This window comes from Oncorhynchus kisutch, linkage group LG8, assembly GCF_002021735.2.
Source record: "Oncorhynchus kisutch isolate 150728-3 linkage group LG8, Okis_V2, whole genome shotgun sequence".
Classification (NCBI taxonomy): domain Eukaryota; kingdom Metazoa; phylum Chordata; class Actinopteri; order Salmoniformes; family Salmonidae; genus Oncorhynchus; species Oncorhynchus kisutch.
In genome coordinates, this window is record NC_034181.2 from 36,022,959 (window position 1) to 36,043,292 (window position 20,334).

Sequence of the window (20,334 nt, forward strand, 5' to 3'; positions counted from 1 at the left end):
ATTGTTATCTCTTTGTTATTCAGTTCTTGAATGGTCTTTCCTCTGCAGGTCAATGGACCAAGACAGTCCCGCAGAGGAAGATCCCCCCACTATTCCGTTGTTGGAGGGGTACTCTGCTCGACTGGCATCAGATACAATAGACAGTGGGTCAGACCACATCCAGAACACAGGGGAACACTCTGGCCATGGAATCCCCCTCCAGGAGATAAACCTACACTCTGTAAACTGTACAGAAGCAGAACTCCTGGAGTTCCAAGCTCATCACCGTAGGCTGCTGCCTAATTTAAAAAACTCTGTGCATGTCATAGACGGACCAAAGCTGCGCTACTTTGTGGGTATTGTAGACTTTTTCACTGTGTACGGTGTGAAGAAAAGGCAGGAGAACCTGTGGAAGAGTCTGCGCTTCCCTGGCAGAGCCTTCTCCACTGTCAGCCCAGCTACCTACTCCCAGAGGTTCTGCCAGTGGGTGAAGGACCACACCAAGTAAAACGGGGACACTGAAGCCCATTGAAAGACACAGAAGAGACTGTCAAGTGAATAATCAACTTGTTTTATGAACAGTAGGTGGCACCAAATAGCTTCTGTTGCAGTGGTAGCCTGTTTATATATATATATATCTAGAGGAATTTTACATTAGTGATATGTCCCCCAAACAATTATGTGGCAGGTTTCTCAAAAATCATGTATGAATGTGTATAAAATGTATTGGAATAAGTCGTGATTAGAGAATCAATAATAAAACCTGTCACTGCATAAGAAACCACAAACTCCATAAAATGGGTAGAAGATCACTGATAGAATAATGATTTCAGGATGATGTGTAGATACCAGAGACGGTGACAGATACCGCTGACTGAATATCGTCTCCCTGGACATAGCTCTAGATGTGTGTTTAGCCAGATACTTCCAACATAATGGATTTCAACGTGAAGAAATTAGCTTCGGATGCTGGAGTGTTTTTCACACGAGCTGTACAGGTAGGGTAATTTATGTCGTGTCTCCTATAAATTGATTAACGTTAAATGCTAGCTAGCTAATGTTCGCGAAATAGCTAGTAACGTCTGGCTTAAATAAAAACGGGAAACTGCATGAGTTGGCATCATTGCCAAATCCTTCAGCTTACGTTACTGACATAATACCCTCTATATCCTACACAAAACATTGGTTCAGCTGACGTTATCCTCCCGTCATAGTAGCCATCGTACGACACTGCTAGCTTTTTTCCTGGCTTGTAACATAGATATATTGAAGGAAGGTTTCTATGCCGTTTGTGATAGCCACTGCTAGCTTGATGCTATAGCTGACGTTCGCTACTTTGCTTTTCAGGTACGGTGTAGCTGTGGGGTCAGAGGTGACCTTTCGTGCCCCCTTTGCCCAACCCCCAAACATTACAAAGCCAGACACGTTTTTCATTATTGTGACAGTGTAACAGGTCATGATGAAAATGACAGTGGGACTGATTTCTCAATGTCTACAGTAACGTTGCAAGGAAGCAATGGATGTCTGTTCAGCCCATAGAAGTTCCATTCGGTTTTATTTCTCAGACTTTGTATCTAAACCCCTTGCCAGAGGATACTGGCAATGGGAAAAGACTGGTGAATCATTAATTAGACAGGGACTGGGAGACTAGCAGGTGTAGTGTTTCATGGTGTATGAGGGTGTGGTATTTAGTTAATGGTTTCCAGTAGCCTATGAGGAGTCGCATGGCGTGAAGAGCATCCCTACACCAGTGATAATGTTGACGATTCAAGTGACATGTCATAGGGCAGCTCCACGGACACTATAGAAAAGTTCCATGATACACAGAAACAGTGGAAATGCACAATTGATGTTGAGTCACTGCAATAGGCCTTGTTCACAGAGAAGTGAAAGTGATTCTTTCATTGTGTATTTTGCCAAAGTTCACAGGGGAAAAGTTCGGACAGGTAGAGAAGACTGAGCTGGATGCCCATTTTGAGAATCTGCTCAGCCGTGCCGATTCCACAAAAAACTGGACAGAGAAAATCTTCAGGCAGACAGAGGTTCTGCTGCAGCCCAACCCAAGTAAGGCCCGGCATACACACTGAACTGATCAGGACAGAGGCCTCCACAACTCCCAACCCTACTTATAATGCAGACACACACACACACAGGATAGAAGGACCAGAAACACATTCAATGAAAACCAATGAGTTTATTTTATGTGAAACATGGCGGTAGCATGGTGATAGAGAGCATTGTGCTCTAACCTGTGACTCTCTGATTCTCCATGCTACAGTTGACCACACTGGTGAGTATCCCTCCCTCCCATAGTGCCCTGTTGTGGAATCTTTTCATCCTACTGGTCTGTAGTGCAGCAGACAAATGCTCTATGCAGTATTGGCTGTTTTCAAGCACCAGTCTGTTCTAGCGCTTGTTCTGTGGTTATGAAAACCTGTTGATTATCCTCTATTGCAAGCGGTAGCCTACTTATCAGTGAACAGCTCTGTGTGTTAAGCACACCAGACACTGACTCAGGCATATGGGTAACATGCAGCAATTAATTCCTCAGAAACTTGCATTTACCGTGTGTGGGATGAATATGTTAATCTCTCTACAAAACCATTAAATGTTATTTCACTCATATCTCCACGACATCTTCATTCTACACCTCATTCCCACCATGTTGAATTACAATACTCTACATTGTCATATTGGGCATTTTCTTACCTTTCTTTGGCAATCTTCTCTCCCATGAATTTCCATTCTCAGACTAGGTTTCATAGTGTCCATCTGTGACAACTATTTTTTTCAAGTCCTCTCTTGAAGCAGGACATCCCCCTCTTTGTATTGGCAGGTGCCAGGATTGAGGAGTTCCTGTATGAGAAGCTTGACAGAACGGTTCCATCCAGACCAAATAATGGAGAACTACTGGGTCATTACATGCAGGATGCGGCTAAAGATTTTGGACCTGGAACTCCATATGGTGTGTACTCAGGCGTTGTGTATACTTATTCTTCCCAGGTGGTCTAAATCTGGTTTGTTTTGAGAGGATTGGCCAGTGATCATTTCATTTTTGAGAGAGGAGACTGTGCCTTGAGCCCCAGTCAAATCCATGAGTGGCATTTTCTGGAAAATGCATTTTCTCACTTACCCAATACATCTTCACCCTGTGCCCTCACCCTTGTGCTATAAGAAGGGCTCAAAACATTTGTGGTATATCCCTGTGAGAAATGATCTCCATAGTTGATACAGGATATTGATTTTAAATGACATTAGACGTTTAATGTACAGGGTTGCAGGTGTAATTACAGGGTACATTGAACATCAAATCAAATCAAATTTATTTATATAGCCCTTCGTACATCAGCTGATATCTCAAAGTGCTGTACAGAAACCCAGCCTAAAAACCCAAACAGCAAGCAATGCAGGTGTAGAAGCACGGTGGCTAGGAAAAACTCCCTAGAAAGGCCAAAACTTAGGAAGAAACCTAGAGAGGAACCAGGCTATGTGGGGTGGCCAGTCCTCTTCTGGCTGTGCCGGGTGGAGATTATAACAGAACATGGCCAAGATGTTCAAATGTTCATAAATGACCAGCATGGTCGATTAATAATAAGGCAGAACAGTTGAAACTGGAGCAGCAGCACAGTCAGGTGGAAGTTGAAACTGGAACAGCAGCATGGCCAGGTGGACTGGGGACAGCAAGGAGTCATGTCAGGTAGTCCTGGGGCATGGTCCTAGGGCTCAGGTCAGTTGCAACTGGAACAGCAGCATGGCCAGGTGGACTGGGGACAGCAAGGAGTCATCATGTCAGGTAGTCCTGGGACATGGTCCTAGGGCTCAGGTCCTCCGAGAGAGAGAAAGAAAGAGAGAAGGAGAGAATTAGAGAACGCACACTTAGATTCACACAGGACACCGAATAGGACAGGAGAAGTACTCCAGATATAATAAACTGACCCCAGCCCCCCGACACAAACTACTGCAGCATAAATACTGGAGGCTGAGACAGGAGGGGTCAGGAGACACTGTGGCCCCATCCGAGGACACCCCCGGACAGGGCCAAACAGGAAGGATATAACCCCACCCACTTTGCCAAAGCACAGCCCCCACACCACTAGAGGGATATCTTCAACCACCAACTTACCATCCTGAGACAAGGCTGAGTATAGCCCACAAAGATCTCCGCTACGGCACAACCCAAGGGGGGGGCACCAACCCAGACAGGATGACCACAACAGTGAATCAACCCACTCAGGTGACGCACCCCCTCCAGGGACGGCATGAGAGAGCCCCAGCAAGCCAGTGACTCAGCCCCTATAATAGGGTTAGAGGCAGAGAATCCCAGTGGAAAGAGGGGAACCGGCCAGGCAGAGACAGCAAGGGCGGTTCGTTGCTCCAGAGCCTTTCCGTTCACCTTCCCACTCCTGGGCCAGACTACACTCAATCATATGACCCACTGAAGAGATGAGTCTTCAGTAAAGACTTAAAGGTTGAGACCGAGTTTGCGTCTCTGACATGGGTAGGCAGACCGTTCCATAAAAATGGAGCTCTATAGGAGAAAGCCCTGCCTCCAGCTGTTTGCTTAGAAATTCTAGGGACAATTAGGAGGCCTGCGTCTTGTGACCGTAGCGTACGTGTAGGTATGTACGGCAGGACCAAATCAGAGAGATAGGTAGGAGCAAGCCCATGTAATGCTTTATAGGTTAGCAGTAAAACCTTGAAATCAGCCCTTGCTTTGACAGGAAGCCAGTGTAGAGAGGTTAGCACTGGAATAATATGATCACATTTTTTGGTTGTAGTCAGGATTCTAGCAGCCATATTTAGCACTAACTGAAGTTTATTTAGTGCTTTATCACCTTAGGGTGAAATCATGATCATTTTCCAGTAGTTTAGTGTAGAACTCTTCCCAAAGCCTTTTGTTTCTACTGATGATTTCACCCTAAGGTGAGTGAGCAGTGAGATTGGTGACGATAGCTGTTGTTAGTGAATTGGTCTCCTCCCGCCCCTGCCCTCCAGGCTGTCTCATGTCTGTCAGGCCAATAAATAGGCCTCTCTCCTTCACTGGCAGCCCTGAGGATCAATAGTTTGCGCTCGCTCTCTCTCTCCTATGTGAATGTTGTTGAGAGCTTCAGGCTTGGCTCATATACGCAGAATGTTTATGCAGAAATTAGTTTATTAGGCTGCCTGTCTGGTGCTTTTCTCCTTCAGTTGAAATGGAGCTCAGTAACAGAGATCTGAGTGCTGGGCCATGTACAGCTTAATGAACAGCTCTGCAGTACTCCTGCTTAGCAATGATTTGTTTTATACATTAAGCTGATGCCAATAAGTCTCTTTTTTTTGTTTTTTCCAATAATAAAAATGCACACACAGTAACCTATACTATGCAAGAACAGGCATGTTTTAGTGATTTAAATCATTAGATTTCTAATGAATTAATTTGTACACCATGTCACAAAGCAGACAGCTGTGTGGAGCAGTGGAAACCCCTTATTGGCATACAGATCGATCAGTCATCAATCCCATTATTTCCTCTCCTGCAATAGTAACTAGATGGACACTCAGCTGCTCTAATCAGGTCATTAGTGGTCTGTTTCTCAGTTGTAGGTTTTAGTGATGCAACCTTCTGTGTGTGGGTGTAGAAACTCTGTTGTAGTAGTGTCTCCTCACAGCAATGACATGTCGAAAAACATGATTTCTTCAGTATACCAATGCGGTCTGTCCATGCCTTCCAACAAGTAACCCACACAGATATGCATACTTCAAATTCCGCAAGTTGTAGGCCTGTTTGATGATATAATCCTTGCTGTGTGGTGTTATCCATCAGGTATTCCTGTACTCCTTTTGTCTGTTTTTACATCTGGAGAAACCCCTACATTCAAAGGGGAAATTTGAGTTTCTGCCATGTCAAGAATGTTGCTACTCTAGAGGTTCCCCTCTGTTTCCGTTCTTCTTCCTTCACGGGTATAAAGTAGTTGGGCACATAAAAAAGATACAAAAATGAAACTTAAGAACGGAAAGCAGAGAAATATTGCACATATTTAGATCTACCGCTTCTTAGACTTGCTTTCAATGAGAGTGACAGACTAATAACTCACATGTCTATGTGAATTTGGTTGGGTCACCCAAAAAGTTACATACTGCAGCTTTAATGTTTGAGATCCTAAACCGGTTGTGTTGCACTACCAAGTCCTATTGGTCTCGACTTTTGTCTGTCTGTGTTCTTATGATAAGCATTAAGTCATTCCTAAGTAATAAGTTAGACTCTTATACCTACAATGGGTTCCAAAATTACTGTCACTCCTGACTGGCAATGCACAAACAATACTTAAACTTATAAACAATCTCATTATAGAGAGCAACTCAAAATACCAACATGTGAGAAATACTGTACTTTATTCATGTTTCAATGGAACCCAACAAAATCATTTATTGATTTCATTAAAAATCAATGTCCCTAAAAATCAAGGTTTCACAATTAATGGCACCCTTAAAGATTATTGAAAATAACATCAACCAAAATTAAACTAGGAATTAAATTCCACTTATTTATGTTTATCTTTATGCAGTTGATAAGCGCAAACCCAAGAATGTGAATGCTCTAGAAAGGATCTGCATAGAGGAATGGTCCAAAATCCCTCCAAATGTGTTCCTTGTCAAACATTACAGGAAAAGACTCCATGCTGTCTGTTATCCTGGCCAGAGGTGGTTGTACTAAATGAGGAGTGCCAATAATTATGAAACCTTGATTTTGGGGAAATGTATTTTGTTTTAAATAATTGCATCATTTTGGTTGGTTGATTTGAAACGTGAGAAATACTGTACTTTATTCATATGTTGTTATTTTGAGTTTATCTCTATAATTATATTGTTCATTTTTTAAAGTAGTGTTTGTGCATTGCCAGTCAGGGGTGCCAGTAATTTTGGAGCCCACTGTATATTTCACATATTGTGTGTGGGTTCATCATATTCTCGTGTGTGTGTGTTCTGTAGGTAGCACCCTGATCAAGGTAGGTGACTGTGAGAGGAGACTAGGCGGTGCACAGAGAGAGTTCCTACAGACCTCCGCTATCAGCTTCCTTGCCCCACTCAGGAACTTTCTGGAAGGAGACTGGAGGACCATCTCAGTGAGTCTGGCTTTCTGGCCTCAGAGGGACATCATGAGATTGCATGCAGACCCGTGTATAGACCAGGATTTATGTGTGGGGTCATGCCGTACAGAGAGGTGCTGATCTTCTCCTCTCTGCCTCAGAAAGAGAGGCGTCTCCTGGAGAACCGCAGACTGGACCTGGACTCCAGTAAAGCACGACTGAAGAAAGCCAAACTAGCCGAGTCCAAGGCCGCGGTGAGTCTACCCTCCACCACCTCTCCCTGTGCACCTTCAGCTGCATCATGTAACCAGGCTCCAGTTCAGAGCGAACTGCTTCTGCTAACTAACATCTGTCTCTGTTCTAATTATGTTCACAGTGTGAGGGAGAAGTGAGTATTAGTGTAAAATATTGTCCACTTTTAGTTATTTTATTTTCCCTTTTTCTTTCTGACATGCTCATTGCCACCATGAAATCCAGTTAAGTGCATGTTTGTCTTCAGAGAGAGAGAGGGACTAGAGTTCTCTTGAAAGTGAGTGAAATGAACTTGTGGCATGGTAAGGCCTTGTAAGAATTTTAAGCTTGTAAGTAAGCATTTAACGGTAAGGTCTACACCTGTTGTATTCGGCACATGTGACAAAAACTTTGATTTGATTTGCACTGGAGCAAACCCGTATATGACCCTAGAGTCAACAAAACTGAGTAGTACACAAGTATTTGGAAAATGGTGAAACAAAAGTGTATTTCAAATTAGACTAATTTGAGTCCGTGACAAACTGCATCCAATTACCAAATGTATCCCCTCATAAAATCACGAAGGCCTATTTGATAGCAGTAGTGAGAGGAGAGGCCGTGTCCCATGTGAGTGCAGATGACTGGAGTTGAGAGTCCTGATTGCTAACCTGCTTGCCCTATTATACCATGACCAAGGTCTAGCTTCACTTCATATTCCCTGCTCCCATTCTGTCAGAGCATTTCAAATGTTTAGATTTTTGGCTGAGTTTTTCCTTCAGGGCAAAGATCTGATTTGATTAGCCATTGTATTAGCCATTGTATTAGCCATTTGATTAGATTTTTTTCTGTAATAACATGAGTAAATAAACAGATGTACGGAGAAAATATGTTCTTTCAGTTGTAGACTAATATCAAATCAGATATTTGAAACCTGTATGCATGGTGATTGCCACATGAAGGCATGCTAATTTGTATGTATTAGTTTAGCCAACCTACACTATATATTATATATTATATAATATATTTATATATATATATATATTATATATTATATAATATATTTATATATATTATATATATAATATATTTATATATATTATATATATACACACACACAAAAGTATGTGGACACGCCTTCAAATTAGTAGATTTGGCTAGATCAGCTACACCCGTTGCCTACACGTGTATAAAATCGAGCACACAGCCATGCCATAGAACATTGGCAGTAGAATGGCCTTACTGAAGAGCTCAGTGACATATAACATGACGCCGTTATAGGATGCCACCTTAACAAGTCAGTTCGTCAAATTTCTGTCCTGCTAGAGCTGACCCGGTCAAATATAAGTCCTGTTATTGTGAAGTAAAAATGTCTAGGAGCATCAACGGCTGAGCCACAAAGTGGTCGGCCACACAAGCTCACAGAACGGGACCACGGAATGCCGAAGCGCATAGCATGTAAAAATCGTCTCTCCTTAGTTGCAACAATCACTACCAAGTTTCAAACTGCCTCTGGAGCAACTTTGGCACAATAACTGTTCACTGGGAGCTTCATGAAATGTGTTTCCGTGGCCGAGCAGCTGCACACAAGCCTACGATCACCATGCACACAAGCCTAAGATCACCATGCACAATGCCAAGTGTCGGCTTGAGTGGTGTAAAGCTCACTGCCATTGGACTTTGGAGCAGTGGAAACCACGCTTCACCATCTGGCAGCCCGATGGCCAAATCTGTGTTTGGCGGATGTCAGGAGAACGCTACCTGCCCAAATGCTAGTGCCAACTGTAAAGTTTGGTAGAGGGGGAATAATGGTCTGGGGCTGATTTTCATTGTTCGGGCTAGGCCCCTTAGTTCCAGTGAAGGGAAATCTTAACGCTGCAGCATACAATGACATTCTAGATGATTCTGTGCTTCCAACTTTGTGGCAACAGTTTGGTTGGCCCTTTCTTGTTTGTTTGGCCCTTTCTTGTTTCAGCATAACACCGCCTCTGTGCACAAAGCAAGGTCCCTACAGAAATGGTTTGTCGATCAGTGTGGAAGAACTTGACTGGCCTGCACAGAGTCCTGACCTCAAGCCCATCAAATACCTTTGGGATGAATTAGGACGCCGACTGCGAGCTAGGCCTAATCGCCCAACCTCACTAATGCTCTTGTGCTGCGGGGACTTGCTTCCTTTCAGCCAATGTTCCAACATCTAGTGGAAAGCCTTCCCAGAAGAGTGGAGGCTGTTATGGCAGCAAAGGGGGGACCAACTCCATATTAATGCCCATGATTTTGGAATGAGATGTTCGACTACCAGGTGTCCACATACTTTGGTCATGTACTGTATTTCCTAAAGTACAGCACTTTAATTACTTTGGGATTTGGCCAGTCCAATGTAATGATTTAAGAACTCATTTGAGAGTAATTTTATTATATTAGATCAGTGTGTCCCAAACTCAGTCCTGGGGACCCCAAGTGGTGCAAGTTGAGTTTTTTTCCCCTAGCCCTGCACAACTGTTTCCAATAATCAATTCATCTTTGATTATTAGAATTAGCTGAATTAGCTAAACGAGTTCGGGAAACACTTTATTCGATATATTGTCCTCAGAATAATAAATTATTTTCCACGTGCTCATACATTTACATAAAATATACATTAAAGATCAAACCAACAACTCATCACCTAGTATATAACATTCTAGTTACTCCATTATATTATAGCTTAGCCTCTGACCGGAAGACAGGAACTATTGTCTAGGTATACTTTGCAGGCTACACATAGTATGAGCTAGAATGGTGTAATAGTTGAAGGTCTGCTTCCTGTACAGGCTGTGTACACAGAATGATCTCACATCCTGCTGTGTTTATTTACACATGCTGTATAGTCATTAACCTTCTAGTCTAACGCGGCTTGGGAATCACCAGGAGATATGCAGGTGTAGAAAGATATTTGGACCGGTCTCAGAATTGTCTCTGTATATCAGCAAGTAAAGAACGAAGGGTTTCGTTTTTGCTGTGTGCTTTCCTGTCACATGACTTTATTATACTTTTTTGTTTTGTTTGATTTTGTTTCTTTGGTTTGGTGCACACCATACTGTACGTGTAAACTGCTCTGCCATGTCTGTAGGCTGTGCCTGATTTTCAGGAGACCAGACCCAGGAATTATGTCCTCTCTGCCAGTGCATCTGCGGTAAGTAGCTTAAACAGCCAGTCCACGCTACACTAACACTACATGTAGCCTACTCTCGCTGACATCAGTGTGCTCATAACCTCGAGCAGCCTCTCCATACACAGTGTCCACATGCGTCATGTTGCAGGCAGGTAGAGACTACAGCCAAGTGTTGAGTGCCCCGCTCCACCTAGAGGTCCTAGAGCAGTGTTTCCCAATCCTGGTCCTGCGGCTGCCTCGCGAGCCACCCTGATCTCACCAGACATTCATGTAAGCTTGTGAGATATTCTCTACACAGATGTAGATATATGTGTAGCGAACCATTTATGTAAGCTGACTGAGATCAGGGTGGCTGGTGAGGCTAGTCCTGGGGGGTCCAAAGGGGTGCACACTGTTTTGCCCTAACACACTTGATTCAGCTGATCAACTCATCGTCAGGATAGATTATTTGAGTCCGGTGAGTTAGTGCTAGGGCAAAGAACAATATGCACTGTCCCAGAGAGACTATTAACAATTAACTTCATAGCCATTGAATATTGCTGTGCATTATAGGGAAATAATGCCTGCTCTAGAATGTTCTTCCAGCCAATCAGAATTGAGTATTCAACAATTCCATGGTATAATCCCAGTTAAATAAATAAAACGTTGTGGCCCCACCAACAACACAAATGGACTATACATCTACAACATGACGTGAATATCGACTTGGAGTATAAGACACTATAATGTTAATCATGTCTCTTTGTGTTGTCACCCATGACAACCAGGGTTGTATACAAGACACAATAGGAGACATATATTTTTTTATTCTAGACAATTATGTGCTTCGACATCTGTAGCAACAGTTTATTTATTTAACTAGACAAGTCAGTTAAGATCAAATTCTTATTTACAATGATGACCTATCGGGGAACAGTGGGTTAACTGCCTTATTCAAGGGCAGAATGACAGATTTTTACCATGACAGGGTTTCGATCCAGCAACCTTTCGGTTACTGGCCCAACGCTCTAACCACTTTATCACCAGATTGCTTTCGGCATAAAGTCCATTATCTATGTGACACTTTTCGGACACACCCACAAAAGTAGTGTAAAGATCTTCACAGGTGTTTCACTTCAAATGATCCAGATAAAATTTACTCTGAGCACAGTACCAGAATCTGGCAAATCTGCTGTCTTGAATGCACCCCTGGGTTGAAAACGTATGTTTCTTAACTGTCATGTCATCAGTCTCAATCTAAGAATGTGTGTGTCTCCCCTGTGATGTCATCAGAATGTGTGTCTCTCTCCCCCTCTCTTGTTGTCCTGCGGCTTTTCAGCTCTGGAGTGAGGAAGTGGACAAAGTGAGTACGACATGTTTGTATACCGTCCTCACATACTGTCTAAATAAATTATATCTTTACTCTTTATCTTTTGTTTCTAGATTGTCTCTTTCCGCACACACTGGTGGACACAAACAAAACAGCTGATAAAGGACATGTAGCTATTACCGCCACACCAGCGTTCACGATTCATGAATGCAGTCAAATTCTATGTGACTGTTTTAGTCATGGTAACTAGGCTTCTCCAAGCTCTGCTGCTGCTGGTCATTAGTAGCCTACCAACCTTCTAATTGCCTGGTACTCCACACTCTATTGTCCCTCTAATCACTCTGACATCAATGCAAATGTAATTGAAAATCTAATCAAATACTTAATGAGAGCTCGTGTTGCACAACATTTCTATAGGCTATGCAATTACGTGAGAAAACAGAGTGATGGCCTCTATTAAAAAGAGGAGGTTCCCATCAGCTTTCTATAGGCTAGGCCTACTATATTTATTTCTCAACTTTCCTAATATTAAGCACATGACTTATCTTTACAAAAGGAGTATAGCCTACCTGGGTTGCATGAACATGAACCTTAGGAAAAGTAACCCCCAATCGCTATTTAAATGCATAGATGACATGTATTTTTTCTCGCTGTCCCTTTTTCGGGACAGGTGCATGATAATGGTCCATTCTAATTCAAAGCAAATTTCACACACACAATATTTAATATATAGTACCAGTCAAAAGTTTGGACACACCTACTCTATTAAAGTTTTTTTTATTTTTTTATTATTGTAATTAAAAATAATATTTGTGAAGACATCAAAACAATGAAATAACACAGATGGAATCATGTAGTAACCAGAAAAGGGTTAAACAAATCAAAATATATTTGATATATTCTTCAAAGTAGCCACCATTTGCCTTGATGACCGCTTTGCACACACTTGGCATTCTCTCAACCAGCTTCATGATGTAGTCACCCGAAATGCATTTAAATTAATTTGTGTGCCTTGTTAATTTGTAGAATTTCTTTCATTAATGTGTCATGTGTTGTGACATGGTAGGGGTGGTATACAGAAATGGACCTATTTGGTAAAAGACCAAGTCCATATTATGTCAAGAACAGCTCAAATAAGCAGAGAGAAATGACAGTCCATCATTACTTTAAGACATGAAGGTCAGTCAACCCAGAAAATGTCAAGAACATTTTAACGTTTCTTCAAGTGCAGTCGCAAAAACCACCAAGTGCTATGATGAAACTGACTCTCATGAGGACCGCCGCAGGAAACGAAGACCCAGAGTTACCTCTGCTGCAGAGGATAAGTTCATTAGAATTAACTGCACCTCAGATTGCAGCCCAATTAAATGCTTCACACAGTTCAAGTAACAAACACATCTCAACATCAACTGTTCAGAGGAGACTCCGTTAATCAGGCCTTCATGGTCGAATTGCTGCAAAGAAACCACGGCTAAAGGACACTAATAATAAGAAGAGACTTGCTTGGGCCAAGAAGCACAAGCAATGGACATTAGACCGGTGGAAATCGGTCCTTTGGCCTGATGAGTCCAAATTTGAGATTTTTGGTTCCAACCGCCGTGTCTTTGTGAGACGCAGAGTAGGTGAACAGATGATCTACGCATGCGTGGTTCCCACCGTGAAGCATGGAGGACGAGGTGTGATTGTGCTTGGCTGGTGACATGGTCAGCGATTTCTTTTTAAATATATATATATATATATATTTTTTTCTTCTTCCGAATTCAAGGCACACTTAACCAGCACGGCTACCATAGCATTCTGCAGCGATACACCAACCCATTATGTTTGCGCTTAGTGGGACTATAATTTGTTTTTCAACAGGACAATGACCCAACACACCTCCAGGCTGTGTAAGGGCTATTTGACCAAGAAGGAGAGTGACGGAGTGCTGCATCAGATGACCTGGCCTCCACAATCCCCCAACCTCAACCCAATTGAGATTGTTTGGAAAAAGTTGGACCGCCGAGTGAAGGAAAAGCAGCCAACAAGTGCTCAGCAGATTGAGAGAATGTCAAGAGAGTGCAAATCTGTCATCAAGGCAAAGGGTGGCTATTTGAATATTCTAAACATATACTTTTTTGGTTACTACATGATTCCATGTGCATTAGTTCATAGTTTTGATGTCTTCTGTTATTCTACAATGTAGAAAATAGTAAAAATAAAGGAAAACCCTTGAATGAGTAGGTGTGTCCAAACTTTTGACAGTACTGTATGTAAAGACAATATTAATTCAATAATAGTGTAATATTGTCACCCATCAGTCTATCACTTATGAATTATAGATAATCACTTGTGAATGATGCCCAGCATAAGGCAAGAAATAATATAACATTTTGGCAACGTTGTCTAATCATAGTCACACACCTCATGTAGCCTGGCCTGTATGTTTTGATAAGATTTGTATCACAACTAAAGTGGCCAAATTACTTCTTAAAGTTAAGCACATTCATCCACTTTACAAGGGGTGTAGAGCCTAACTTGCCTACATAATCAGCGTGTGAGTTTCAGGTTTGGGGAAGATCATTTTCACAATTAAAATGCACCTTTTATAGAAGCATTACATGCATAATCACATTTGCGGTCACTTTTGACAATGGTGTGATGTGTGCTTCAAGCCTACTGCCGTGTGCGCATTGCTGCACTTATAACGTGAAGCCTAATAGTTTATCAACATTTCAAGCTAAACGTTCTGATCTGTTACGTCAGCCACATTGCGTAAAAACGTTTATTTGATGCTATTGGTTGTATTATTTTGGGATATATCACATCCGTCAACTGTCCCAGACTATTTGGAATATTTATTTCTCGCACAGATAAGAATAGGTCATCTTTTGTACTATGGGGGTAGTAAATTGACGTAGGCTAGTGCTTTTGCTGTTCGTTAGACATACTCATCTTGTTGGCTGACAAAGTACATGTGAACAGTTCTTCCAGTATCTTCAATATGCACCTTGGAATTGTGCGAGTTGCGTCCCCGATGTGTCTGTCTTCACTTGTAGCCTGTGAGAAAGACCCGATAAAGTGATGGAGAGCCATGTGAGTGAGAGGTTCATTGGTGCGCTCAGCACTCGGGGAGAAGGGTACAACGTCCGCTGGCCACAAAAGGCCTGGATTTGTATTTAAGGGTGTATTTAAGGGCCACACACAGGGGACGCCACCATGAAATTCGAGGCATTATCAAGTGCTGTCAAATTATGAATGAGAGACTGATCGTGTGTACAGCCTGTCCCAAAAAAACAAAGCAGAGCTCAGGCTCTTCAAGCTAATTTTTTTCAAGTCATCATTAGTCGCATCATGCAGCCTTACAATGCATTCAAAATCAAAACGTATAGCCCAACGTTTGTAGAACAACTACATTTACATTAACTCTTAAGCATATAGGTGTACCTATTTCTTTGTTAACCGCTCAACACAGAATACCAACACTCCCTCAAATCATTTGGAGAAAATATCCTTTCTATTTTATTCAACTTGGTTCAATTGTATTCTTCAAACTATAAACTAATGCCACGGAATTCTAAGCAAATCTTGTCTGCTAAATTGGTGTAGCTCACAGCCATATGACAGTCAGATCAGAACTTAACAAGGACAATGCATAGTATGCTATTTTGATCTTTTGAAATAGACTACATTTTCTTCATATCTTGCTTCTTTAGACCTTTCTTTAATAAATTGTGAAGGTGTTGGCTATATTACATGGATTTATTAGACTTTAAAATGTAGATGTTCCAAAAGTCCTGCATCTGTGGCTTGTCGGTGATGTGTGGAAACCAGGAGATGCTAAATATGTTTGTTAATTAACGTCAATTACCATGAGACCGACAGTTATTTGCTTGACAGTCACCGGCTGACCTAATTTCGTGACCGCCACAGCCCTAATGACATGTTATCTCATTCTGTGTTGTTGTTGTTGTTCTGTAGGCAGCGCATGAACTTCGAGTGGCCCAGACAGAGTTTGACAGACAGGCAGAGGTCACACGACTCCTACTGGAGGGCATCAGCAGTACACACGTGAGTCATGAGGTCACACACATATAGAGAGGACAAACATGACCACTACACATAACCGTTCTCTTTAGCATATGTACTGTTTACTGTGTATTGTGCTGTTTTAACATGGTGGTAACGGGGTATGTTGAGGAGGAACAAGTATTTCTAACGGGGTTGTCTTGTCTGTGTTTTGGATATGTTGTCTGTAGGTGAACCACCTGCGCTGCCTGCATGAGTTTGTGGAGGCACAGACAGCCTACTACAAGCAGTGTTACCTGCACATGCAAGACCTGCAGAAAGAGCTGGGCAGGTGAGGACTGGCTCTGGGTAGATGCACACATGTATATTGGGCATACCTAGCTGGGTTGTCTATGCCTGGCTTTCATTTGCTGCAATGATTTGCTCTATTCAAATAGTGTGTGCTGTTTATCAATGACCATCTCCACTGTCATCTCTTATGCTCTCAGTTCCAATGGAGATGTGTAAGTAACATTTGATGACGATTACAGTAACATATTTATGTTAACCGCTTTTCTAAATCAAATATGGTGAAGTCTTATTATTCCTTAGGGAATGTGCTGTGTACCTTATGGCTGTCTTCTCTCCCTAAACCTCTGCAGGTTTCCCAATGCGTTTGCTGGTAACCCGGGTCTCTCCATGGCCTCCAGTGGCTCCTCTCCCCAGGGGAATGCCACCCTACCCCAGGACGCTGCCAGCGCTGTGGAGACAGACACACTGAAAATCGAAGAGGTACAGGCCCCCGCCACGGGCACACGCAAGGCCAAGGTCCTGTACGACTATGACGCGGCCGACACCAGTGAGCTCTCCCTACTTGCTGACGAGGTGAGCACACTCGCACACATTCCTTTCTTTGTGCACGCCAGTGATTCGTTTAGTCAGGTGTGTCCGTGCAAGGCTAGAATATGTGGACTGATTGCTGGCTCATGTACAGTTTAATTGTATTAACACTGCTGAATAACTATTAATACACTACTGTATGTTGTCTTGTCTTTTCCCAGCTAATCACAGTTTACACAGTGCCAGGCATGGACTCTGACTGGCTCGTTGGCGAGAGAGGGAACCAGAAAGGGAGAGTGCCTGTCACATACCTGGAGCTGCTCAGCTAAAGAAACTACACTCAAAGAAATACATGGACAAACACACACACACACACAATTGCACTCACATGCCTTCAAACATGCAGACGTTGACGAATTCAAACAAGCAAACACACCCACTGTACATTCTGTACGCACCAGGACTGCATGAAATCATTGGTAATTATGAAGGCAAATGCGCTACATTGAATATGGAGGAATGGTTACCATGACAACTTGGCTGAAAATTCTGAATTGTGAGATGTTTATAGATTTTAATTTCACCCTGCTTCTCACAGCAGGACAATAATCCTGCAGCTACAAGACATGTAAATGGTTATGTGGATTATAATTAAGGGACAAGTTTGTAGGGGCTGATACATTTTTTTCAATAGGGCAAATCAAGTCTGACATTTTTTAAGTGGAAATTACAAACTTTAGAAGCCTTTTTAAACCTTGAATACACTACAATTTGCATTTCCTGCTGCGCTGGAAAATTCTCTGCGACAACGGAGTGGCCAAATTTAAGATTGCAGATCTGTACATACTGAAATCCCCTGTTATTCAGGCTTTTTGGTTTTATTTTAGGTGACCTTTCACAACAGGTGTGAAGCTTCATACAACCTGCCCACTCACTGTCACCTGTTTAAACTATATGCACCAATGCACCAATCTTTTCCATTCCATACACCCTGTGCACCTATGGTTAGTCCACATTCCTATAATGTAATTTTCCTCTACCACTACCAGGAACTGAAACATTTCATGGCCGTATGCCCTGCTTAACGTACTGGGAATGTAATCACTCTTACAGCAAATATTTGAAGCACTCCTAGTCGTTTACTAGCTGCCTTACAATGATGCCAGAGAGCTGTTTCCATCTGCTATAGCTAATAGAATGTATTGTACACACCACAATGTTCACACACTCCTGTTTGCTTGGACACTTCCTTTGAAGAAGACAGGCCAGATCTGACACAGAACATACATTTTGGCATGCGAGACCAACTTATCATTTAAGTATCTGTGATTAGCTATATTCCCATTTGTCAATTTTTTTAGTTTGCTCTTTTGCTCTTCTGTTTCTTAAACATGTTACTGTTCCTTCAGTTGTCTTTTGTTTCTATTTAGTAAAATGTTTGTTTGATCTGATGTCTTTTCTGTGATCAAGTGTTTTCAGACAGGACCTAGGCTGCTGCATGTGCTACTGGCAGGAGTTGGACTATTCTGTCCACTGAAAAGCCTCTTTAAAAGAACAATTGTAATCCAAAGTTTTAATGGCTGTATGTATGTATCTTTATTTATTTTAGTATCAAAGGAAACAAGTATATGCATGCAATTCTGAATTGAGCCCAACCCTGGTTTGTACCATTTGCTGCTGTGGCATGTCTTGTTTTGACCCTTTTCTGCCTTTACTGTCAATGTATTTATTGCCTGTTTACAAGTCATGCTGAATGAATGAAAATATGTAGGATGTAATAAAAAAAAAAGTATGCTTTATTTGGACACAATCCAGTCATGTGGTTGTCAGCTCAAGTTGTTCTTAGGCTAATATTCTGGTGTAGCAGTCAGTCAGATGGAAAGTAATCATTCTCTTATAAATACATTTAATTTCAAATTCAAACCTTATGTCCAACATCCTGTAACACATCACATCAAAGTTTATTGGTCGATTTGCAGGTGTCCCTGCAGGTGCAGTGAAATGCATATTTTTCTAGCTCCTACAGTGCAGCATAATGTCTAGCAAATACACAAATAAGAAGATCTAAACAAATCAAATGTCAGAATGTGTCCAATTAACAATCGAACGTAGATTATATTAGTGAGCAGTGTCAGAATCCAGAATATAAATACGTGGTGTGTCTAGACTGTATAATTTGGAATGGTCTGGTATGTACAGTAGTAGGTATATTAGGATGAGCTATGTTGAGAATACAGTATACATACACAGTAAGTAAACAATATAATATATGCCACGCAGTCATGGGTGTATAGTTAGTACAGGAGGGGGCTGAACACACACCCCTGGAGGGCCCCCGTGTTGAGGATCAGTGTGGCAGAGGTGTTCTTGCCTACCCTCATCACCGAGGGTCAGCCCATCAGGAAGTCTAGTACCCAGTTGCAGAGGAAGGAGTTCAGACCCTTAGCTTAGTGCCCTCCTAGCTCATCACTATGGTGTTGAAACCTGAGCTGTCGTCAATGAACAGCATTCTCACATAGGTATTCCTCTTGTCCAGGTGGGATAGGGCAGTGTGCAGTGCGACGGCGATTGTGTCGTCTGTGGATCTGTTGGGGAGGTATGCAAATTGTAGTGGGTCTCAGGAGTCAGGTAAGTTGGAGGTGATATGATCCTTAACTAGCCTCTCAAAGCACTTAATGGTGACAGAGGTGAGTGCTATGGGGTGATAGTCATTTGAATCAGTTAGCTTTCTTGGGTACAGGAACAATGGTGGACATCTTGAAGCAAGTGGGGAAAACAGACTGGGATAGTGACGAGGTTGAATGGGTCTTTAAACACTGCTCTGAGGATGCTGCTTGGGATGCCGTCTAGGCCGGCATACTTGTAATACCTGTTTGACACAACATACTCTCCTATTTCTAATCGTTTCATGAGTACTGAATCAACATGTTCATGTATATAAAGTATTGCAAAATAATTGTAATGCTTAGCATTAAAAGTATGATTTAATTTCAGATAAACAAAGAAAAATAGCCTCAATCCACATTTCAAATAAGTGCTGTAGGTAATTTCTGGGAATATACAGTATGTACATGTTTATATTTTAAATGTCATTATAGTTATGTGTATCTATAGTGCCTGTACATTCTAGAGGGTCCACCATGTACTCTCCCTACTGGTGTCCCCCAGGGCTCGGTTCTAGGCCCTCTCCTCTCTATACAACAAGTCACTTGGCTCCGTCATATCCTTACATGGTCTCTCCTATCATTGCTATGCGGATGACCTTCAACTACTTTTCTCCTTCCTCCCTTCTGACACCCATTTAGTGACATGCATCTCTGTTAGCCTGGCAGATACCTCCGCTTTAATGCTAGCCTAACACCTCAAGCTCAATTTTGAAAAGACGGAGCTGCTCTTTCTCCTGGGGAAGGCATGCCTGCTCCAAGACCTCTCCATCATGGTTGACAAATCCATGGTCCCCCTCCCAGAGTGCAAAGAATCTTGGCGTGACCCTGGACAACACCCTGTCGTTCTCTGCAAACATCAGAGCAGTGACTCGCTCCAGCAGGTTCATGCTCCGTAGAGTCCCCACTTGTACCATCAATCCTTGGCAACTTATCCAGAACGCTGCAGCCCGCCTGGTGTTCAACCTTCCCAAGTTCTCCCATGTAACCCCGATCCTCCGCACGCTCCACTGGCTTCCAGTCGAAACTCATATACACTACAACACCATGGAACATGCCTATGGAGTAGCAAGAGGAACTGCCCTTCCCTACCTTCAGGCTATGCTCAAA

General features: G+C 42.3%; 2 protein-coding genes across 21 annotated transcripts in view; both read left to right on the forward strand.

Annotated features, from left to right (window-relative positions):
• Positions 1-18,366, forward strand: part of LOC109895763 (phosphatidylinositol 4-phosphate 5-kinase-like protein 1) — a 36,676-nt gene extending 18,310 nt beyond the window's left edge. For 6 of the 15 annotated variants that reach the window (XM_031830224.1, XM_031830223.1, XM_031830226.1 and 3 more), the window contains 10 exons: positions 49-977; positions 1,902-2,043; positions 2,816-2,944; positions 6,949-7,082; positions 7,212-7,300; positions 10,384-10,446; positions 11,744-11,767; positions 15,695-15,784; positions 15,973-16,606; positions 16,783-18,366. In XM_031830224.1, the coding sequence (XP_031686084.1) occupies positions 49-487 (439 nt within the window). In that variant the 3' untranslated portion in view covers positions 488-977; positions 1,902-2,043; positions 2,816-2,944; ... (5 more) ...; positions 15,973-16,606; positions 16,783-18,366. Of the gene's footprint in view, positions 1-48; positions 978-1,901; positions 2,044-2,815; positions 2,945-6,948; positions 7,083-7,207; positions 7,301-10,383; positions 10,447-11,743; positions 11,768-15,694; positions 15,785-15,972; positions 16,607-16,782 lie in introns of those variants that run through there. The other 9 variants (XM_031830220.1, XM_020489723.2, XM_031830221.1 and 6 more) reach the window with 5 other exon arrangements.
• LOC109895765 (endophilin-B2-like) lies at positions 451-18,371 on the forward strand. 6 transcript variants are annotated; one of them, XM_020489730.2, is made up of 13 exons: positions 837-977; positions 1,902-2,043; positions 2,816-2,944; positions 6,949-7,082; positions 7,208-7,300; positions 7,423-7,434; positions 10,384-10,446; positions 11,744-11,767; positions 15,695-15,784; positions 15,973-16,073; positions 16,180-16,245; positions 16,384-16,606; positions 16,783-18,371. In XM_020489730.2, exons 1-13 carry the CDS (start codon positions 915-917, stop codon positions 16,888-16,890), a joined length of 1,248 nt encoding a protein of 415 aa, XP_020345319.1. In that variant the 5' UTR covers positions 837-914; the 3' UTR covers positions 16,891-18,371. The 6 variants fall into 6 exon arrangements, with proteins under 6 accessions (XP_031686091.1, XP_020345326.1, XP_020345319.1 ...); XM_020489735.2 differs by having other exon boundaries at positions 16,231-16,245; XM_020489736.2 differs by lacking the exon at positions 16,180-16,245 and adding an exon at positions 2,258-2,269 and having other exon boundaries at positions 864-977.
• The last annotated feature ends 1,963 nt before the right edge of the window (positions 18,372-20,334 follow it).